The 23,596-nt window shown below is 45.7% G+C and overlaps 3 gene segments (V, D, J or C); all 3 read right to left on the minus strand.

The window, feature by feature from the left end:
* Positions 1 to 1,479, minus strand: LOC127043744 (probable non-functional T cell receptor gamma variable 10). The segment is given in 2 exon segments: positions 1 to 825; positions 944 to 1,479. Coding segments are annotated over 2 exon segments (504 nt in total).
* Positions 1,480 to 12,035: 10,556 nt separating this feature from the next.
* Positions 12,036 to 13,365, minus strand: LOC127043748 (T cell receptor gamma variable 4-like). The segment is given in 2 exon segments: positions 12,036 to 12,677; positions 13,181 to 13,365. Coding segments are annotated over 2 exon segments (459 nt in total).
* A 3,494-nt stretch (positions 13,366 to 16,859) lies between these two features.
* Positions 16,860 to 17,967, minus strand: LOC127044637 (T cell receptor gamma variable 4-like). The segment is given in 2 exon segments: positions 16,860 to 17,302; positions 17,786 to 17,967. Coding segments are annotated over 2 exon segments (486 nt in total).
* Positions 17,968 to 23,596: the final 5,629 nt, after the last annotated feature.

Consider the following 23,596-nt stretch of genomic DNA (forward strand, 5'->3'; position numbering starts at 1 on the left):
ATGAGCAGGCATCTGCTGGACTAATAAGCCCTTCCCAGGTAAAATGCTAATTTGAAACAGGAAAAAGGTTCAAGCTATTTACTCTAGCAGTGTTACAACATAGTTTACATTAGCAGTTTAGTTTCCAGTGCACTTGAGTAACTAACTGCACAAAGATTCAATTATTATGTCTGTTCTCTTATGCAAACTGATAAATGTGCATCTGTGTCAAACCTTAGTCACCCCTAGAAACCAACTGAAAATTTTGCTGCCCTGAGTGTTCAGCCGCCCTGTGCAACTACTTGATCTTGTTGTTTGACAGAGACAGGTGGGGTCTTACTGTTTGCAAAACATGTGCGAGCAACAGCTCTCTTGCTTTTATCTCTTGTTACAGAAACCAGTAAGGTGTTTTTGCATCTAGTTCATCATGAAAAACAGGATTAGGAGGTATCTGTGGTTTCTTGTATTTGAAAATCTGTTGCTGAGAATACAAAGTAAGTTTTTGTACAGAATGTGAATGCTTTTGTAATACTGTGTGATCCCAAGCGGCACAGTAATAGGTAGCCTCATCACTCTTGCTTATTTTCTTTACTGTCAGGACACAGATTGAGTTGGAGAGTTGCTTCTCTGCCTCAAACTTTCCCTTCTCAGAATCCCGGTCAAAGATCGGCTTTCCTGATGAAAAATACAGAATCCGTTCCAGAGCTGCATCAGGCCTCTGTCGATACCAGTGTACATAAGCACTACTAAGGGTTATGCCAGAAACATGACAGTCAATTCGTGCAGTTTTATTTTCTGCCCTGGTGATGGATAGTTGAGATTGTGTCAGTACTTGGGCCTCTCCATCTGCGGAGAAAAGAGACAAAGACCATTTAATCTGAAATTGAATAAACATGGAGGACCTCCAATCATTGCTCAATAACATGTCTGTATGGAGAAGCCTAGAGTGTAAAAAGCAACTTACAAGACCAAACCACTGAAGCAACAAGATAAACTTGCAATAGTAACATTCTCACTAGGCTATGATGAACCTGCTGCTGAGAAAGAAAGGAAAATGAATTCTGATCTCAGAGAAAGGGTGGGGTCACTTGAGTAGAGGAAGTGACTGATGAGCGATTTCAAGGCAATACAGATTTGCGTTTGCCTTATATAAAAGTTCATAAGGCTACGCTTTGAGATATGAACATCTACTAACCTTCCCTCATGCTATCCAGCAACTCTTCTGACTGCTGCCTTGTTTAGAACTTTTGAAAAAGAGTATCAGATGATTATTATAACAATAGTTGCAGGTATTGAGGTTCTCTGCACTCCCTTTTAAAAAAAACCATAAACATCACCAGATTTGATCAAGGAATAATGCTCTCAGCATGAAAAAAGGCAACTAATAGAATTTTTTCAAGCAGTGATGAAAATAGATCACCAAGGGTCTGATGCCAAGTCTATTGAGGTCAATGGGAAGTTCTTCACTTGATTTCAATGAGTTTTGGAATAAGCCCCAATTCCTAGGGAGAATTTACTCCGGAATTTTTCATCCTGTCTTAACTCAGAGTCCTCTCAAGTTTATAGTTATGATATAATTGTTGTCAAGGAAAACTAATCAATAATCTCTTAAATAAACACAATGTCCTTGCACTTAATTTGACTCTTGCGTCATGCAGACTCGGGGATACCTCAGGGGTTGTCTTTGTTTTCACCTAAATCAATAGATTCCCATTGTTTCATAAGGGGTTGCATATGCTGTTTGTGAATTGTGTTGCTATATACATCCTGTCTGTGAGTTTCCCTTTGCGTATCTGTTGGTGTCTATTCCTCCCACTCCACAAGAGCATGTAACTTTTATTGGGTGACCTTCATCTCTGTGCAGAGCCAGAACAAGGTCCTTACTATGTTTTAACTCCGCTTCAGCCCTATTTTGTGAGTTTAAGAGGGAAGTAAGTGCTGTAAACTTTGTCCTGACTCTACAAAGGGCTGAATTTAACCCTTTAAACTTTACAATAAACTATTCTGAGAACTCCTTAAACTCTGAAACATTTTGAATATATTTGCAAGCTATCCAAAGAAACATAGCAACAAATGTTTCAAAACCATAGTGATTAGACATATAGATGGAGTGCTACTTGCACTATCCCTGTTTAAGTGTGTGGGTCGGGGGGGGGATATACTTTTCCCCATCTACATAAACTTCTTATAACCTTTCTTTGAACAGAGCTAGCTGGGGAAAGGGAGTTAGGGCCAGATCTTTAAAGGAATTTAGGATCCTGAACTTGGTCACCCGGAGAAACTTGGTCTGAATTCCAAGGATTTAAAAATCATAGTTTGTACACAGGCAGCCATTTTCTGATAATGAGACCAGGAACAATCTCACAAAGAGGGATGTACTGGATGTGGAGGGGTGTGGGTGTTTAAATGAGACTGAAAGCCTCCCTATGGTTTTCTTGATGATGAGAATTGTCTGAGCCCTGCCTTGTTAATTAAGGACTAACTTACCTCTGTCTCTTAGGGGATGTACAAGAGAGAGGAGGGTTTTGAGTAAGTTGGCTCACATTAATAGTCTCATTGACTGAACTCGGTTTATTCATGATAGATGGTGGTTCTCAGAATCAGCTCCTCAGGTAGTCTGATACTATCCATCTTCTGCTAGCTCAGTTATATTGAAACAAGAAAATTCAGTTATAAGAATTCATTTTGCTGTGCACTTATTTTCATACATATTTATATCCTTTTAAATGGACTTTTGGTAAAACTAAAATCAGAGAACCCTATAGATTTTTTTTATCACTTTAGTTCATATAGATTATAGAAACATGCAGTTCTAGAATGGAAACACTGTAGTGAATGCTGTAAATATACAATATTCCCAACCAAACAATCTCACCTCTGAAGTACCAACATCAGCCCTTTTCTTGGCATCTGAAGAGAGCCCATTTGTGGAAGCTGTAGTTCAGTATCTCCCCAGCAAAAGGGTGAGTGTGGAGTGTGTTGTGGAGGTCTGGGGGCCTGATCCAAAGCTCATTGAAGTGGCTGGGAGTTCTTCCCCTGACTTCTCTGGGCTGTGGATGAAACTTGAAAAGGACTATCCTGTAAGGTGCTGAACACCACCTTCCCTCATTACAGGCAACAGGAATTCACAAGACCAGGGCCTTATGGCTTTAAATCCCAGTAAAATGGAAATCCCATCTCTAATACTAAAATGTAGAAAAAGATTCTTCTGAGTGTACTTGGGGTTTCTTTTTCATTGTTTGTTGTTTACACAAAAGCACATTACAATAATGGTGAAGTAATTTGAATCCAAACCTGGCAGATGTTTAAACAGAAATTTGCTGGTTTCCTGTCTTGATGATGAAGCAGCTGAAAAACGACACATCCTGTTTTGTTAAAAGGATGTTTGTGGTATACGGAGGGAGGGAGGAAGGTGGGGAAATTTGCTGTATAAACTTTTTATTCTCAAGACATCTTGTAGCTTCACAAAATAAGATGTCAATGATTCAATATTAATTCAGTAAAAAAAATCATCATTTTCTCCCTTCACCATTTGCTTCATGTTACAGAAAGGAGCACATTCTGAAGAAGGTAGACTTGAGAAATCTCAGCTGCTATTGCCCAGATCTTGCTACACCCGTTTGAAAATTATGGGTGTTTTTTTGAGGAAAACAGTGGGATAACTTTGCATTGAGGACTGGGTCATAACTTTTTAAAATATACATTATATAATTGCTGGTACAATGGTCAAGAGACTAGAAGGAACCCAACTCAAGTATGAAATCTTATGACTTGATTGAATTCTGTACCTAAGTCTAAGAACTACTAAAAATAAACTGAGCACTTTGCTCATACAGAGCTTATCCTGTAAAATACTAAGCCCTGATCTACACTACGGGTTTAGCTCAAATTTAGCAGTGTTAGGTTTGTTTAAGCCTGCACCTGTCCACACTGCCAAACCTGTTTTGTCGATTTAAAGGGTTCTTAAAATCAATTTCTGTACTCCTCCCCAGCGAGGGATTTAGTGCTAAAATCAACCTTGCTGGGTCAAATTTGGGGTAGTATGGACACAATTCAACAGTATTGGCCTCCAGGAGCTATCCCAGAATGCTCCATTGTAACCTCTCTGGACAGCACTCCCGACTCAGATGCACTGACCAGGTAGACAGGAAAAGCCCCAGGAACTTTTGAATTTCATTTCCTGTTTGGCCAATGTGGCAAGCTGATCAGCACAGGCAGGGGTGGCTTTAGCTTTTTTGCCACCCCAAGCACGGCAGTCAGGCAGCCTTCAGCAACTTGTCTGCAGGAGGTCCCCGGTCCCACGGATTCGGTGTATCTGCCGCCGAATTGCCACTGAATCCGGCAGACCTCCTGCAGGCAAGCCACCGAAGGCTGCTTGACTGCCACCCTCACAGGGACCGGCAGGGCTACCCCCACGGCTTGCCGCCCCAGGCATGCGCTTGGAGCACTGGTGCCTGGAGCTGCCGCTGAGCACAGGTGACAGTGCAGAGCTCATCAGCACAGGTGACCATGGAGTCCCAGAATCACAAAATAGCTCCAGCATGGACTGAACAGGAGGTACTGAATCTGATCACTGTATGGGGAGAAGAATCTGTGCAGGCAGAACTCTGTTCTAAAAGACGAAATGCCAATATATTTGCCAAAATCTTCAAGGGTATGATGGACAGAGGCTACAACAGGGACACACAGCAGTGCTGAGTGAAAGTTAAGGAGCTGAGGCAAGGCTACCAAAAAACAAAGGATGCAAATGGTTGCTCCGGATCACAGCCCCATACATGCCAGTTCTATGAAGAGCTGCATGCAATTCTGGGGGTGGCCTCTACCACTACCCCACCACTGTCTGTGGACAACTGCAAGGGGGGAGTCTCACGCAACAGGGATGAGGAGATTGAAGATGAGGAGGAGGAGGTAGTTGAGGATAGCGCACAGCAGGCAAGTGGAGAATCCCTTCTCCCTGGCAGCCAGGAACTATTCATCACCCTGGAGCCAATACCCTCCCAAGGCAGACTTCTGGACCATGAAGCCAGAGAAGGAACCTCTGGTGAACGTACCTTTTGTAAATATAATACAGGGCTTAAAAGCAAGCATGTTTAATGATTGATTTACCACGCCAAACCAGTAGCAAGTAGTCTGGAATCATTGCAGAACAAAACCTTGCAGCAAATGGGCCTGGGCTTTGGCTGTTTGCCTTTGGCTGAAAATAAATCATCCCCACTGTTAGCCATATAGTGGGGGGAGGCCTGTTCATGGCTGACCGGGATCTTCCCTGATACTAGTCAAGCAGTGGGATGGGGTGGGGTGGGGTGGAGGGAAGGAGGGGTGAAGTGATCATCCCAGAGAATTGTGTGTGCGGGGGGGTTGGATTGTGCTGCACATTCACCCTAAAACCGTAGCCCCTCCTTTTAAATGGCCAACCCAACAGGCTTTGCTTGGTATGGAAAAAGAGGTGCTGCTGTTAGAAACCGTTCCCACATGTTATGAAGGTTGAAGAAGCCAAAACCTTTTTTCTTACCATGGCTGCCTGCAAGCCAAATTCTGTTGCCCAGCTGAGCCTGTGTGATGTCTCACACCAAACTGGCAGGCACTCAATATAAGAAGCAAAATGCCACCTTGTAGTGAAAGCACATGTGCTATGTAATGTGAATCACTTGATTCAGTGTGAAATAGTCTTCCTTTATTTTCTAAAATGTATCTTTTAAATGTATCCTAGAGGCTAGCACAGATTAGAAGGTGAAAAAAACGCACTCCTGATGAGATGTTCTCAGAGCTCGTGCAGTCCTCCTGCACTGAAAGAGCTGAGCGGAATGCATGGAGGCAAACAATGGCAGAGTCCAGGAAAGTGTTAAATGAACGCAATAAGAGAAGGGAGTAGCATGCTAAGAGGAGGCAGGATGCAATGCTGAGGCTAATGGGGGAACAAACTGACATGCTCAGGCATCTGGTGGAGCACAGACCACTGCTGCAGCCCCTGTATAACCACCTGCCCTCCTCCCCAAGTTCCATATCCTCCTCACCCAGAGGCCCAAGAATGTGGGGCATAGTGGGAGGTGGAAAGGCTACGGGCACCCAGCCACTCCACCCCAGAGGATTGCCCAAGCAACAGAAGGCTGGCATTCAATAAGTTTTGAACTGTAGTCTGGCCTTTGTCCTTTCCTCCTTCCACCCATCCCGGACTGCCTTGCAACTTTTCCCCCTATTTGTGTGATGAATTAATAAAGAATGCATATTTTTGAAACAATAATGACTTTATTGTCTCTGTAAAAGCAGCAAAGAATCCTGTGGCACCTTAGAGACTAACAGACGTTTTGGAGCATGAGCTTTCGTGGGTGAATACCCACTTCGTCAGATGCATGCACCCACTGAGGAAGTGGGTATTCACCCACAAAAGCTCATGCTCCAAAACGTCTGTTAGTCTCTAAGGTGCCACAGGATTCTTTGCTGCTTTTACAGATCCAGACTAACACGGCTCCCCTCTGATGTTTATTGCCTCTGAAAGTGGTGATCAAAGCGGGGAGGTCGGTTGCATTACAGGGAAGTAGAGTCAACCAAGGTGGCGGGTTTTCATCAAGGAGAAACAGAACTGTCACACCATAGCCTGGCCAGTTATGAAACTGGTTTTCAAAGCTTCTCTGATGCACAGCGCGTCCTGCTGTGCTCTTCTAACCACCCTGGTGTTTGGCTGTGCGTAATCGGCCACCAGGCAATTTGCCTCAACCTCCCACCCCACCATAAATGTCTCCCCCTTACTCTCTCAGATATTGTGGAGCACACAGCAAGAAGCAATAACAATGGGAATATTGGTTTCGCTGAGGTCTAACAGAGGCCTGGTCTACATTACGAGTTGAAACCGAATTTAGCAGTGTTAAACCGAATTAACCCTGCACCCGTCCACACAACAAAGCCCTTTATATCAATATAAAGGTCTCTTTAAACTGATTTCTGTACTCCTCCCCGACGAGGGGAGTAGCGCTGAAATCGGTATTGCCATGTCGGATTAGGGTTAGTGTGGCCGCAATTTGATGGTATTGGCCTCCGGGCGGTATCCCACAGTGCACCATTGTGACCACTCTGGAATGCAATCTGAACTCGGATGCACTGGCCAGGTAGACAGGAAAAGCCCTGCGAACTTTTGAATTTCATTTCCTGTTTGCCCAGAGTGGAGCTCTGATCAGCATGGGTGGCGATGCAGTCCCAAATCCAAAAAGAGTTCCAGCATGGACTGTATGGGAGATACTGGATCTGATCGCTGTATGGGGAGACAAATCTGTTCTATCAGAGCTCCGTTGCAGAAGACAAAATGACAAAGCATTTGAAAAAATCTCCAGGCTATGATAGACAGAAGCCACAGCAGGGACTCAGCACAGTGCTGCGTGAGAAGCATAACGGAAAGCCAAAGAATCAAAGGGACGCTCATGGAGGAAGGGAAGGGGGACTGAGGACTCCAGCTATCCCACAGTCCCCTTGGTCTCCGAAAAGCATTTGCATTCTTGGCTGATCTCCCAATGCCTGAAGGGTCAAAATCATTTTCCTGGGTGTTTCAGGGTATATGTCATAAATTTACACCCTCCCTCCTCCCCCGAAAGAAAAGGGAAAAAAATCATTTCTCACCTTTTTTCAATGTCACCCTATGTCTACTGCATGCTGCTGGCAGACGGGGTGCTGCAGTGCTGAACACCAGCATCTCCTTTCCGGTGGCAGATGGTGCAAAATGACTGTTATCTATCGTCATCATCAGCCTATGAGTGCTCCTGGCTGGCCTCGGTGAGGTCGGCCGGGGTCGCCTGGGTAAAAATGAGAATGACTCCCGATCATTCCCGGTAGACGGTACAAAACGGTTGGTAATCGTCCTCATCATAGCAGCTGGAGGCTGAGCTCCATCAGCCCCCCCCTTCATGTCTAAAGAAAAGTTTCTGTACTGTCTGGATTATTATAGCAGCTGGAGGCTTCCTCCCCCTCATTTTATCTCACTAAAAAGTCAGTGTTTCTTATTCCTGCATTCTTTATTACTTCATCACACAAATGTGGGGAAATTGCCTTGGTGGCCCAGGAGGGTTGGGGGAGGAGGGAAGCAACAGGTGGGGTTGTTGCAGGGGCACCCCCTAGAATAGCATGCTGCTCATCATTTCTGTGGAATATCTGGGGCTCTGACCCGGAGCAGCTGTGCTCTCTGGTTCTCTAGTACACTTGCCCCATATTCTAGGCAGGACTGACTCTATTTTTAGACAAAACATAAAGAAGGGAATTACCTGGGGAGTCATTCCCATTTTTGTCCATGCATCCCCGGCCTACCTCAGCAAGGCCAGCCAGCAGCACCCATGACTGCAGCAGATGGTACAAAAGGATTGATAACTGTCATCGCCAATTTCCAATTGCAAATGGTGCAAAATGACTGATAACCATCATCTCATTGCCGGTTTACAATGGCAGACGGTGCAGTAGGGATGATAACCGTCTCTGCTACCTTACAAAGGCAAATGAATGCTTCTGTGTAGCACTGCAGTACCTCTGTCAGCAGCATCCAGTACACATATGGTGACAGTGACAAAAGGCAAAACGGGCTCCATGGTTGCCATGCTATGGCGTCTGCCAGGGTAATCCAGGGAAAAAGGGCGCAAAATGCTTGTCTGCTGTTGCTTTCACGGACGAAGGATTGAGTGACAACATTTACCCAGAATCACTCGTGACACTGTTTTTGCATTGGGATCTCAACCCAGAGTTCCAATGGGCAGGGGAGACTGCAGGAACTATGGGATAGCTACAGGATAGCTACCCACAGTGCAACGCTCCGGAAATCGACGCTAGCCTCGGTACATGGACGCCCACTGCCGAATTAATGTGCTTAGTGTGGCCACATGCACTCAACTTTATATAATCTGTTTTAAAAAACCAGTTTCTGTAAAATCAGAATAATCCTGTAGTGTAGACATACCGCGAGTCAGTAAACTGCATCAGCGAACTTTCAAGTGTCCAAATGCACATTCTACCACCATTCTGCACTTGCTCAGCCTATAGTTGAACTGTTCCTTACTACTGTCCAGGGTGCCTATGTATGGCTTCATGAGCCATAGTATTAAGGGGTAGACTGGGTTCCCAAGGATAACTATAGGTATTTCAACATCCCCAGTGGTAATTTTCTGGTCTAGGAAGTAAGTTCCTTCTTGCGGCTGTTCAAACAGACCAGAGTTCCTGAAGATGTAAGTGTCATGCACCTTTCGTGGCCATCCCATGTTGATGTTGGTGAAACGTCCCTTGTGATCCATCAGTGCTTGCAGCACCATTGAAAAGTACCCCTTGTGGTTTATATACTGGCTGCCATGGTGGTCCAGTCTCAAGGTAGGAATATGCATTCCGTCTATTGCCCCACCACAGTTAGGGAATCCCATTGCAGCAAAGCCATCCACCATGACCTGCACATTTCCCAGAGTCACTATCCTTAATAGAAGCAGCTCAGTGATTGTGTTGGCTATTTGGATCACAGCAGCCCCAATGGTAGATTTACCTGCTCCAAACTGATTCCTGACTAACCGGTAGCTGTCTGGCATTGCAAGCTTCCAGAGGGCTATCACCACTTACTTCTCAACTGTGAGGGCTGCTCTCATCTTGGTATTTTTGCACTTCAGCACAGGGGAAAGCAAGTCACAAAGTTCCATGAAAGTGCCCTTACGCATGTGAAAGTTTTGCAGCCACTGGGAATCATCCCAGACCTGCAACACTATGCGGTCCCACCAGTCTGCACTTGTTTCCCGGGCCCAGAATCAGCATTCCATGGCATGAATCTGCCCCATTACCACCATGATGTCCGAATGGCCAGAGCGCGTGCTTTGAAAAAAGTCTGTGTCCATGTCCTAGCGTGATCGCGCTGTCGTCACCTCCTCACCTGCTTTTGCAGGTTCTGCACATACCGCAGGATAATGCGCAAGGTGTTTACAATGCTCACTGCAGCAGTGGTGAGCTGAGTGGTCTCCATGCTTGCCGTGGTATGAGGTGAGCAGGAGAGCAGAGTTGCAGCGAAAGCAGTGGAGGATGACGGTTAGCATCGCGCACATTTCCCAAGGAAGCACACACGTACCCAGGAGCCCATGACAGAAAACATGGAGAAATTCACTGTTGAGGCAATAGCAGCAGAGCAGAGTTGCAGCAGAAGTGGTGTATGATGATGGTTTGTAGACCTACTGCGCTGTCTGCTGCCATCAGCACCCAGGACATAACAGCTGCCGTGTCGGTGAGCTGAGCTTGCTGCACACTTGCTGTGGTATGGCATATGCATGGAAACAAAGGCATGAAACAATTGTCTGCTGTTGCTTTCACGGAGAGAGGGGAGACTGATGACATTTACACAATGTTTTTGCCCCCTTCAGGCATTGGGAACTTAACCCAGAATTCCAATGGGCAGTGAAAACTGTGGGATAGTTATTCACAGTGCACTGTTCTGTAAGTCGATGCTAGCCACAGTAGTGAGGACAAACTCTGCTGACTTAATGTGCTTAGTGGAGACATATGCAATCGACTGCATAAAATTCATTTCTAAAAATCGACTTCTATAACATAGACCTAGTTTTGTAGTGTAGACATACCGTAAGTAATGCTGGAAGTGCTGAGGTCTCTCACCTCCCATTAGTGCCTACAGATGATGATGAGAGCACCCACTACCTTTTAGAAATAGCTCAGGATAGAGCACCTTTCATTTGGAGATTTCAAAGTGCTTTAATGAACCTTTAATGCAGGAAAAAAGAAACACCAAACATCTTCCATACTGATGCAGAGGATGGCGTGAACAATCATTGATCTCAATCAGGCATGGAATCATCTCTCCAGGAGATGATGAAAGCCTCATTTTGGAGACCTTTAAAACTAGACCAGACAGAGCACTAGAAAATACTTTGTAGGGAATAGTTCTGCATTGGCAGGAAGATGGACTGGATGCTGTAATAGGTCTTTTCCATTTCGAACCTCTCTGATTTTATGAACCTTAACTACATATTAATTAATTGTTTGGAAATATATATGTAAGTACCATACTTCTTTAAATGTCCCATGTTTATGATTTTTTGTGGACCAAATGGTTTCCTTAACATACATGCCAAGAACATGAATGGATATTAATCTATATTGGACATTCTGAACTGTGTCTGTAAGTGACATGTACATGAATGACTCTCTAAATTATATGTGAATGAGTACCATATATAATCCGTTGATATTAATTGGAGCCCCACATGTCCATCAACAATACAATAACCAGTTTCATTTGCTTATTTGTAATTATGATTAAAAGTTCTCAGTCAAAGGAAATTGATGGTGAAATGAGCTATCAGAGGACATGAGTGTGAACCAAAACCTACCCATTCTCAGGACGGGCTGGAATTCCTGGAACCTAGGATAAGGTATTCCATTTCCACTCTGCTGTCATGGACATGGCTAGAGGGAGATATTGCATTACTGTGATCCCTAACTCCCACAATGGCTCCTTAGGGCCAATACTAGCAGGGCACAACTAAATGTGCTAAGGTGTAGTTGGAGCAAAACAAGCCACTAGCTGACCCCAGCATTATGGAGGCACAGAGATGGCATCCAGCCACCTTTGTCACCAAGCTTTGTCTTGCAGTGAGTGCGGTGCAGATGAATATGAGAATTGGGCCCTTTTCCATGGGAAGGAAGCCCCCCAAGATTTCCTTGTGCCTGTCTCACATTTAGAATGAAGAGCTTCTAAGCTATAAATTTTGCTACTGTTCTTGTCTTAACTCCTCAAGCATGGCACACGTGTGCACTCAGAAGAACTATGTTAGTTATTTTATGTATGGCCACTGAAACGGAATAGAAAACTCCTGTATTCTGTGTACACTACAGCTCCAGCCATGGATATGTGCTGAAAATCCCCAGTGGAGATGCAAACTGCTGTTTGTTCCTACTTAGAAAATGTCTTCCCCTCACCTTCCCTATTCAGTTTACCCCCCTCCATCCCCAGTTATTTATTGTCCCCACCCCATTCTCCCTCATTCTCTCACTCCCCAGTGTCTCTGGTCACCTATTACTTTGTGAGGTCAAATGGCTAGTGACTGTTTAATCACATGTTCTGCCTTTAGAGATGGAGACAGCACTGGCAGGCAGTCACTGGATGGCAGCTTTGTATCACCCATTAGGGAAACTCCCACTTCCCTGGCTGAGATAAATCCCTACAGGACTAGAACTGGCTGAATGGGAGTTCACACTGGCCGTGGCTTGTGGGACTGAGGCTATGCCTGCTCTGTAGGCTAGTGTGCATGGGAAGGGCACAGGACTCACTCAGTCTGCTCTGCTGCAGCAGTAATATGAGAGTTGAGCCCCACACACCGAGCTGTGGTGGTTTTTATGCAGGGTTGCAGGAAGCTTGTGGCACTGTGTAAAATCCCATGTGGCACAGTAATAGCGGCCGCTATCTGTCTCTTCCAGCTTGTACACCAACAAGTTAGAGAAGCTTTTTGTCCCATAGGCTAAGAATTTGTTACTGGAGAAGCCTGCCTCTTGCTTTAACTCCAACCCAGAGAGAGTGAGGTACAGCAGCCTCTGTGGAGCCTCTCCAACTCGGGCTCGGTACCAGTGGATGTAGGTAGAGTCTGATCCACCAAACACCTTGCAAGTGAATGTGGCAGAGCTGCCTTGAAGTGGCTGCTTTGTGACAGAGATCTGCTCCTGCTCCAGGTGAATGGCCCACAGAACAACTGGAAGGCAAAAAGAGAGAAAGCAGCCATGAGGAGACAGCACCTAGATACATTCCCCTCTTCAAAGAGCAGTAACACGCACATGACCTTGCAAACTGTAAGTTGTTGAGGAAGGTACATGGGTTTAATTATCTATTGCCTTGCAGCGTGTGTAGCCATTTTGTAAATGTGAGGGCAAAATGGGTAAAGCCTCTATCTCTAGTGTGAGTGAACAATCAATTTCTGTTTACACCTGGTCAAAGATGGTGTGAATGGTTACGCAAGATACAAGGCAGTGAAGAATCAGACCCTTTATCTGTGAGGAATCATGCAGCATTACGGATCCTGATTTCTCCATTTCAGTACTCTAGTTTTATTTCAGTGCAATGCCATTGGCTTCATTGGGATTGCACCAACATCAAGTGTTACACTGGACTCGAGATTCAGGCACATGTTGTATTTTTTGTTAACAATAAATACCGAATAAAATCACTAACTACAGTTAATGTGTCCAGTAAACTTACCAGGGAAGAAACAAGCAAGGAGAGCTTCCAGACATCCCACCATGTCTCCTTAATTTGCTGCACCTTTTCAGGAAGGAAAGTTATTAAGTTAATGACGCTCAATTTCATCAAAAGAAAAGTACTGTTACCCAGTCCTGACTGAAGAAACCAAGAAATGAGAATATTGCTGCTGTTCTTACTGTACTGGCTGGTTTCCTGTTGGGTTGCGGGTGGGGGGTAGAGGAAAAGTGTGTGTGAGAGAGAGCACCACTAACCATTATAGTTTCTTAGGTCCAGGGTCTAATTCAGTGTTTAGGATGATTTCAGTGGAAATTAGGAGACTAAATACTTCTGAGAATTTCGGTCTTAGTGCATTCTCCTTCAACAGAAGGAGAGATCCATGTAGCAAATTGTAGTGCACTCTCTCACCATTAATGCCTTGTTTTAAGGCACTAAACTAGGACTCGGGAGGTCTGAACTCAATTCACAGCAATGCCACCACCACTATTGTTACAACCCAATGGCCCCCTCCCTGACCAGGGCCGGCACCAGGCACCAGCAAATGAAGCAGGTGCTTGGGGCGGCCAATGGAAAGGGGCGGCATGTCTGGGTCTTCAATGGCGGGTCCCTCAGTCCCTCTCAGAGAAAAGGACAGGCTGCTGAATTGCTACCGAAGAATTAAGCCACTAATCGCAGCTTTATTTATTTATTTACCTCCTTCGCTGCTTGGGGTGGCAAAAAAGCTAGAGCCAGCCCTGTCCCTGACCACAGGCAAGTTACCAAGACCATGATTTTCAGAGGGGCAGAGTGCCACTGCTTCTGTCGAGTTCTGCTGGAGGGAGAGGTGCGCAGCTCTTCTTGATAATCTGGCCCATAATCTCCTGTCCTCAATCTGTAAAATGAGAACTATCATTTCTTTTTACGTCTTGTCTAGTTAGATATAACCTCTTAGAGGCAGGGACCATCTCTCAGTGTGGTCTAGAGCATCTAGCACAGTGGGACCCCTCTCAGTTGGGGCCTAAAGACCCTAAATCCATGCAAATAATCATTTTACTATTATAGTGGAAACCAAAGTTCCTAATCAGGATTAGGGTCACACTGTCCTAGGTGGGGTTCAGATGTGCAAAAAGGCCTGACTCCTACCCCAAACAATTTACCATCTAATACGAAAGTTATGTCCCTCTTCCTCCATCCTTCATATGGATCAGATAAGCATGATTACATCATTTGTAAAACTTTCTTAGAGCAGGGAGTATTTTTATCACATGATTAGACAGTTCCTAACAAGAAGAGGTCTCAATCAGCTTGGGTGCTACCTGAATAGAAATAACATTACTATATTTGTATTTTAAAAATGTAACTAGATAAAAAATTTCCTGTTGCAAATAAAAGAAACAACTGCAAGCACTAGGCTGTTCAACAGATACATATGCAAAGAAAGAGAAGCAAATAAAGCTTAATAGAAACTGGCAGATTCAAAAAGCAGAACCAACTTTAATGTCCTCTTAGTGCTGTCAGAGTCCACATTACTGTGTTCAGTGCTCAGATACCCTGGTGATGGACATTTTAGGAATGCCTTACTCAGACAGTTTGCTACTTACATAGATATAGATCAAAAATAGCTACAGTATAGAGTAAGATCAGTGAATTACCAATGTAACATAAAATGGATGTGCAGCCAACCTGCTTATTAGGGATTTGATAACTAGCAAGGAAGCTCCCTATGTCTTCCTGGAAATGTCAATGCCCTTCTCTTGTTTGGTTTGAAGAGCTGGAAAGGTGTCAGGAATTGTACTGCTTCTCTTGCATTATACACACTCAGAGAAGCCCTCAATGGATTAATGTGCAGTAAAGTTAGTTCTGTTATGTTTCGTTGTCTACCCTCGACCGCTGCTGCCATGGCCACAGAATTCCTGCATCCTGTGTCTACTAGTGCAGAGGTTCTCAACCTTTTTTTTTTCTTTCTTCCCCCTGAGCGCACCCCACCACCCTCCATGCAAAAAAACCTCCACAGCCCTCGTGTGCCTCAACAACTAGGTTTCTGCATATAAAAGCCAGAATCTGCATTAGGGGATAGCAAGCAGTGCAATTGCCTGGGGCTCCATACCACAGGGTCCCACAGGAAGCTGTTTCTCAGGCTTTGGCTTCAGTCCCAGGTGGAAGGGGTCAGAGCCCCGGGCTTCAGCCCCATGCGGTGGAACTTCAGCTTTCTGTCCTGGGCCCCAGCGAGTATAACATTGGCCCTGCTTGGCTGACCCCCAGAAACCTGCTTGCGGCCTCCCAGGGATCCCCAGACCACTGGTTGAGAACAACGGTACTAGTGCACCCACCACTGCTGAGTGTGAAACTGTGGCAAAACTGGTTCTAAGGCCTTGTCTGTGTTAATGTAATGCCATGTCACTGAGTGGGTTATCGGAAGCAGGGATTGAAATCATGAGCGCAAAGAGCCAGCAGTGTTAGCCAAGGCTGCAACAGCCCAACTATTGGAAACAGGAAATAAGAGCATCACACTGAGGGGGTTCAATCAGCACCTTTCTGTACCTTGAAATGTTACAGGTCCAGGTATGGTGACAGCAATAGGAGAGCTAGAGCACAGTGGATGCAGGTGTTTTTACACTCCATGATTTAGACCTGGTTTGAATAGGGTTAAACAGTGTGGCAGCAAAAACTCCTGCACCCTGGTTAGTGCTTCAGTCATTGCTAAAAATTCTCAGTGGACATGAATTAAGTGACTTGCTCATGTGAGCAAACTAGAAATTCTCTTCCCTCATCTTCTCCATTCACCTACCCCAAATCCTCTTCAGTCTTTTATCCTCCCCACCCTGTTGTCCCTTACTCTCTCTCCTCCACCCACAATCATTCTCAAGTCACCTATGAAATAGTCACACCAGAAGACAATTGTTTGTTCTGCCTTAAGAGATGGAGCTGGTATTGCTAGGAAGATGCTGGGGAAGTGGGCTCAGTACCACTCACTAGGAAAGCTCCTCCTCCCACTTCCTGGGATGAAGGGGTATCAGCATGGGTGGGTGGAGCTGGAGCAGGAGTCAATCTCCTGTATTGGCTATGGTATGTGTTTGAGAGGCTGTCTGCCCTATAGATAAGGTTGCCAGGCATTTGGTTTTCAACTGGAACACTCAATCAAAAAGGGACCCAGGCGGCTCCTGTCAGCAATGCTGACCAGGCCGTTAAAAGTCCGGTCGGTGGCACAGCAGGGCTAAGGCAGGCTCCCTGCTTGCCCTGGCCTCACAAAGCTCCTGGCAGCAGCCAGCATCTCCCTATGGCACCTACTCACAGGGATGGCCATGGGGGTTTTGTGCGCTGCCTCCACCCCGAGCTCCGGCTCCGCAGCTCCCATTGGCCAGGAGTCCCCTTTGGCTAGGAGCTAGACATGTTGGCCTCATCTGAGTGCCATGCTGAGCCAAGGTAGGCAGGGAGCTTGCTTTAGCCCACTGCACCCCTGCCCCAGACCTGAACCCCCTCCTACACCTCAAACTCCTCATCTCTGGCCCCACCCCAGAGCCTGCACCCCCAGCCAGATGAAAGTGAATGAGGGTGGGGGACAGCAAACCATGAAAGGGGAGGGGATGGAGTGAGCAGGGGGGTGGGGCTTCAGAAGGGATGGGAAATTGGTGTTTGGTTTCATGTGATTAGAAAGTTGGTGTTAGGGCTGCCAAACTATAGAGTGGGCTGCAGATGGGGCTCACTCAGCTCTGCTGCAGCAGTAATGTGAGAGCTGAGCCCAGCCTCCCCAGGCTGTGCTGTGTGTGGTTTTGTTGTTGTTGAGGGTTTTTTTGTGCAGGGCTGCAGGAAGTTTGTGGCACTGTGTATAATCCCATGCGGCACAGTAATAGTGGCCGCTGTCTGCCTTTTCCAGCTTGTGCAACAATAGTTTGCAGATGCTACGGCCTTGAAAATAGGCGGTGACTTTTTCACTGGAGAAGCCGGCGTCCCAGCTTTGAGGCTTGGAGTAAGAAAGGTAGAGCAGCCTTTGTGGTGCCCCTCCAGTTGGGGCTCGGTACCAGTGGATATAGGTAGAGCCCGACCCGCCAGACACCTTGCAGGTGAATTCAGCACTGCTGCTCACACGCGGCTCCTTTGTGATGGAGATTGGTACCTGCTCCAGGTGAATGGCCCACAGCACAGCTGGAAGGCAAAAGGAGAATAAGGAGCAATGAGGAAATGGCTACTAGAAATAATCCATCTACACGGAGGAGTAATGTTGCTCTATGCAGAGTCCATGTTGCTTAGACTGAAGGGACACTGGGGTTGCTTCTCCACTGCCTTTCACCTTGCGTGTTCATTTAGAAGTGAGCACAGTGAGGGAGACGTGTGTAATTTCAGCCACGGGTGTGAGTGAGAGGACAATTCTGATCTTAGGGTTTGTTCCCCCCCTTGCATAGTTATCAGTTACTTCGGAAGGGGCAGGACAGTGGAGAATTGGGCCCATTGTCTGTGGATTATCTGCAAAGCTCCATGCACACTCAGGGGTACTGAGTCTCCAGTCTTACTCCATTACTTTCACGAGGGTTGCCCTGGAATAAAACTGTTGTAACTCTGGGGATCCAAGCCCACAATGCTGCATAAATAACCACAAATAATAAACAGAACTGAGTTCAACAAACTTACGTGGCAAGAGGCAAGCGACGAGAAATTCCAGAAACCCCACCATGTCTCCTGGAATTGCTCTGGCTCCTGAGGAGAAATAAAAACACAAGAAGTCAATGCTGCTCAGTCTTGAGTGACAAATACTCAAATGCTGAAAGAAAAAGGTGGGAGCAGGCTGCCCAGTCCTGAGCAGAAGAGATGAAGTGCTGCTGTTCTCACTGTATCAAAGAGCTTCCAATGTATTTAAGAGTGTGAGAGGGGAGACGTGTCAGCCCAGTGTGTGAGCCACTAACCAGAAGCAAACTCCTCACTGCATTCTCTTCACCCTGCACTAGAGAACTATCAAAAAAACCAAACAACAACAACAACAAAAAAGCACAGGAGTACTTGTGGCACCTTAGAGACTAACAAATTTATTTGAGCATACGCTTTTGTGGGCTACAGCTCACTTCTTCGGACCTATAGAATGGAACATACAGTGAGGAGATTGTATATGTGTGTGTATATATATATACACATAGAATCGAACATATAGTGAGGAAATGTATATACATACAGAGAACATGAAAAGGTGGGAGTTGGGCATATTCTTTGTATGTATATATATCTCCTCACTATATGTTCCATTCTATGCATCTGATGAAGTGGGCTGTAGCCCACTAAAGCTTATGCTCAAATAAATTTGTTAGTTTCTAAGGTGCCACAAGTACTCCTGTTCTTTTTGCGGATACAGACTAACACTGCTGCTACTCTGAAACCTAGAGAACTACACAGTCATACGTCTTGATTAGTTGAAGCGTACAGACTTGAAATAGTTAATGTTAAAATAATTCTTAGTAAAACTAGGGAAGGGCCAAACCATGTCTGACTCTCAAAAACTCCACACCAGAACCCTTCATTGCAAAAAGGCAGGAGGTTCTGGCATTGGAAATAAAACACGAACTCATCCCTTCTTGGGAAGATCACTGCCTGCTCACAGGCGTCTCTTTTTCTTTTCTTTCTTTCTTTTTTTTTTAAATGAAATGTAAGACAAAGGTCGTGTTAACTTCCTGTCATTAAAGATCCCATGGAACCTTTTATAAGAATAGGAGCCTATGCCCCATGCTGAAAGTATTTCTGTGCCTAACTCCAATTTCAGTTCATGTTAGACACCCATAAATCTGGAAGATGTGGGCCCTAGCATCCTTGTCAAATTCCTATTTGAGTACTTCCATTCTGTTCACCTAAACTTCCCCCTGGAGTTTCAGTTGCATATGGTTTAATCCTCACTACCTCTCCAAGCTGTTGTGTAGGCTCGTTAGATTTCACCCCTGAGACAGCTGCATTACAATATAGCTAGGCTTGGAAGGATTAGATTTTTATTGTATGTTGGTAGCTATTAATTGCAGAATAGTTAAGGGCAGAGAGTATGGTTTGATTTCTGGTGTATGTTTTAATATGCATATGTGTTTCCCAAGGTGGTTTGCTATAATGTGTGATACGGTGCTCTGAGTAATCTACTTTATATTTGCCTGCGGGTCTCAATAGTCAATTACTGTACATGCAACACTGGTTTTGCTTCTATCATTTCACTTAATTTGCTCTGTATATCTGCATAGATGACCCCTTCCTGTACGATAATAAACATTGCACACAGTTCCTGCTTGAAGACTGAACAAAGTAACAGCTCAGGTTAGCTAAATATAAATTCAAGCTTCTGGTACCCCCTCATGGTGATAAACGAGTAAAAATCTTGGGTATCAATTTGAATAGGCTAGTACAGAAATCTGAAGAATGGTGGTTTCTATAACTGAAGCTGACAATTTTCTGTGACGTTACATTGTATCAATCACTTTCTTCAGTGATTTAAAAAAACAACTCTTAGATTATGGTATTTTTAGTGCATAGTTCATGCCAGGAAAATACATGAAGAATGAAGTTTGTAATTCCAGTTTTGGAAAATGCTGTACCAGGATAGGGGAGATCCCATTGTGAAATATGCACAGACCATTATAGACCAAATGCTGATTGCCTTTACAGAAGTGTGAGACCACTGCTGGCTCTGGCATTGCCTGTATGTAACTGGTGTCAGAATTTGGCATAATTCTAATAAGCTGGTGATTCTACTATACATCCAACAGTGATATTCCTGTAGCTGACATTATTCTTGAGGCCAGATTCTGCCCTTTATTACACCACACATTCAAGAAAGAGATGTAATATTAAACAGAATTTGGCCCACTGTTCCATTGCCCCCAGGGGTCTTCCAATTGCTGGGGATTGCGGGGCCCAGGGTGCCCCTGCCATGCCTACTTTCTCCCAGGAGCTTCAGGCAAAGTGGGGAGGAGGTGGTGGTGGCAGCCCAGACCTGCCATGCTGGTGCTTTGCTACCCAAGGGTAGTTCTTACACAAGGGGAATCCTCAGAGCCAGCTATGGCACCAGAATGGTGTGAAATGATGCAGTGGGTCCTCTTGTGTGTGGAATTGCTGATCCTCAGCTTTTGTAATCAATGCTCCTGTGAGCTGTGAAGCCAAGGCAAGGCTGTCGCCTTATTCAGGAATCACAGCTCTGCTTTGAAGGAACAGCAAGTCTTCAGCATTATTACTATTTTTCAGGCAAACTCAATGTATTTCTGGCTGGGGGAGCAGAGCGGGTGCCACAGCTCTAACTACCTCACCAGCCCTCAGAGCCTCACTCCTCTGTGACAGAATTATTCATTTCCACCTGGGCAATACGGCTCTCTCCAACCTCTGAAGGTTCCACTATCCATAGTCTCCAAACCCCTCTGTAGTTCTCTGCATCACTAGTTCTTGGTGTTTGTGGATGGACTGAAACTGTGTGTACTTCTACCTGTTAACCCTTTCATTGGTGCTATTAGAGCTGCTTGGGAACTTTGTTTCACCGGGATTTCTCATGCTGAGAATCCAAACATACAGTATTTCCTTCCGGAATGACTTGAGCTTTGAAGAATTTGCATTCTTAGGAACTGCATCCCCTTTAATCACAGAAAACCTTCCATATAGTGCAGGGGTGGCCAACCTGTGGTTTTGGATCCACATGCGGCTTTTCAGAAGTTAATATGAGGATCCTTGTACAGGCACCAACTCCAGGGCTGGAGCTACAGGTGCCAACTTTCCAGTGTGCTGGGGGGCACTTGCTGCTCAACCCCTGTCTCTGCCACAAGCCCTACCCCCCTCAACCCCTTCTTACCCCCTCCTCTGATCTTGCCATGCCCTTGATCCTCTCCCCCCTCTCCCCGAACCTCCTGCATGCAATGGAATAGCTGATCAGGAGGTGTGGGGAGGGTGGGGGAGGCACTGATCTGCAGGACTGCTAGTGGGGCGGAGGTGTTGGGAGCAGGTAGGAGGGAGCTGATGGGAGGCTGCTGACATATTACTCTGGCTCTTTGGCAATGCACATTGGTAAATTCTGGTTCCTTCTCAGGCTCAAGTTATCCACCTCTGATATTATGTGTGTGTGTTTCTCACTCATTCTTCCCTTTCAGTGATTTAAACTGTTGGCTTCTTGCCAAACTAAGGAGAGACAGGCTTATTTGAATGCCACTGACTAGCAGGTGCACACAACAAGAATCCACGGTGTGTCTGAATGATGTCTGGATATGGGTAATTATTTTAAGATCTGTACATTTGGGCCGACAGAGTCCAAATACCCAGAAGACCTTTACTGTGTTCTTTTGAATCTGGGTTGAGAATTCGTTACAGCCTACAATTCCTGTCCCTGCTTCTTTGTTTCAAATGAAGTTTGATTTTTAAATTCATTGTTCCATGTAACTAAAGCAAAACTTTATATGTTGCAAGAACACAGACTAAGGAGTGTTCATTTTGCATAATACACTGCTCCTTGCTTATTTGCATCAAGTCCACTCCAATCACTTTGACTTCCATAAGCAGCTAAACTGGTTGCCCATGTGACCAGCAGAGTGCATAGCAGAGCTTGCACAGCGAATGGTGCTGGTTATAATCTTGTTAATGCCTGACTGACAAACATAACTTTAGTTGTATTCAGCTCTCATAATCACATGGGTCTATTGGGTTTTTTTCTATTCCATACAACAATGTGGCTTTATTAAGCAACAATTTATTGTCATCCTTGATTGATTGGATTATCCAGCAATACCTTGCTTAGAGCAATCAAAATCGATACTGGTGTGTTTTAAATACAAATGATTTGGTTCTTGAGCTTTTGATGAATTTAACCAGTGAAAAGCCAAACCCTTCCCCAAGTGTATGGTGTAAATAGCTGCATTGTGCGCTGTGGCTGTGTGAGGGTCAAGAAATCCTCTTCTTACTCAAACACTGGGGAAGCACTAGAGCTGTGGGGGAGGAGTGGAACTGCTCCTGTGACTTCCTGATTTCTGGTGTGTGGGTGGTTTTTGGGGTGTGGTGAGTGAAAGTCAGAGAGGTTGGGAGTTTTAAATGTGGGAAAGGGAAGTTAAGAGTTTTGCAATTAGTTCTAAACACAGTAAGACCTCTAGTCATTCTTCACTCTTGCAGTAGTGAGTCCTGAAGTCTAGGTCCAGCTTCTGTGAAATGTCTTTGTCTCTCATACAAGTCTCCTCTTGTTCTGGTGGAATGTAGCTATCATAACAGGTCACTTTTGCAGAAAGCAAGGCAAGTTCTGAAGTAGGCAGAGCAAATCCAATTCAGCACTTTGAATATCAGGCCAGAGACTTTAAACAACTCTTGGTGACATCCTGCTGTGACCCAGGAACCTCTTGGTGCCAACTGGCAGAGGGCACAGATGGTTATAGGAATCCTCTGGGTGTGATGTCTACATAATAGAGCACGAAAGGGTGGCATGTGAGGGCTGTACGGTAGAGGGGTGAAGTGAGAGACACGGAGACCAGTTTGATCCAAGAGGAAAGGCACTGACAGATGGCTCGTGGTGAAATAGAGTGTGGGGGATAGGCTGGGCTGTGGCATGTGAAGAGTGTTTCAGAAGGGATGGGGCAGCCACCTTATGGATTAGGAGTTAGAGTGTGCAATGGGGGACCCCAGGTTTGGGCAGAATGGGGCAGGAGAACTCTGGATTTAGCAGGGGAGCCTCAGTTGGCAAAACAGCTGAGAAAGCCCGGCTGCTGGGGACAGGCGGAGGTCAGTCCTTCAGGCAGCTTCATGTTTCACCATGAGGATAGATGGATGGCTGGGAAGGGGACAATGTGGAGCCTGCAGTGGGGTGAATGTGGCTCCTAGCACAGACAGCAGAGATGGGAGGGGGAAAGAGGACAGGTCAGTGCCCTGGGGAGGGTCCTCTGATGTTGCCCCTAATGCAAAACAGCACACCAACACCACACTGGCAGCCACCAAGATAGAGTGGACATCTCACTGCACAGGGCGTGGCCCTAGATATTCCCCACTGCAAAATAGCAACTTGCCACCCTCATCCCCATTGTCTGTCTACAAGTCAGATGCTGAGGAAAGGAAGAAGAAACCTTCCAGTTGTGCCTCTGCTGCTCCCCTGACTCCAGCACCCTCCTCCCCCAAAAATCCCTCTCTTCCAGACCCTGCCCATGACACATGCTCTCCACACAGATTCTAGCAGGCAGGAGAATTGGGAGGGGCTGTGAGACCTGGAGCTGCATTGAAGGGCCGGAGTTGGAAAGGGAATGGAAAGATGCAGTTTGGAGCCGGGGTGGGGGGCGCAATGTCCTTACATGCCCTCCAATCTCCACTCCTGTCAGTGGATCACCTTGGACTGTATTGTGGCCCAGCCTCAGGAACTTCTGACCTAAAGGGTCACTGTACTCCCTGAGCCTCTGGACTGAAGAGCCAATGTGAAATTTTTGTGGGGTGTTGGGAGGGTAGTTCTGGAAACTGTGTAGAACTGACCAG

The sequence above is a fragment of the Gopherus flavomarginatus genome, chromosome 2 (assembly GCF_025201925.1).
Source record: "Gopherus flavomarginatus isolate rGopFla2 chromosome 2, rGopFla2.mat.asm, whole genome shotgun sequence".
Lineage (NCBI taxonomy): Eukaryota > Metazoa > Chordata > Testudines > Testudinidae > Gopherus > Gopherus flavomarginatus.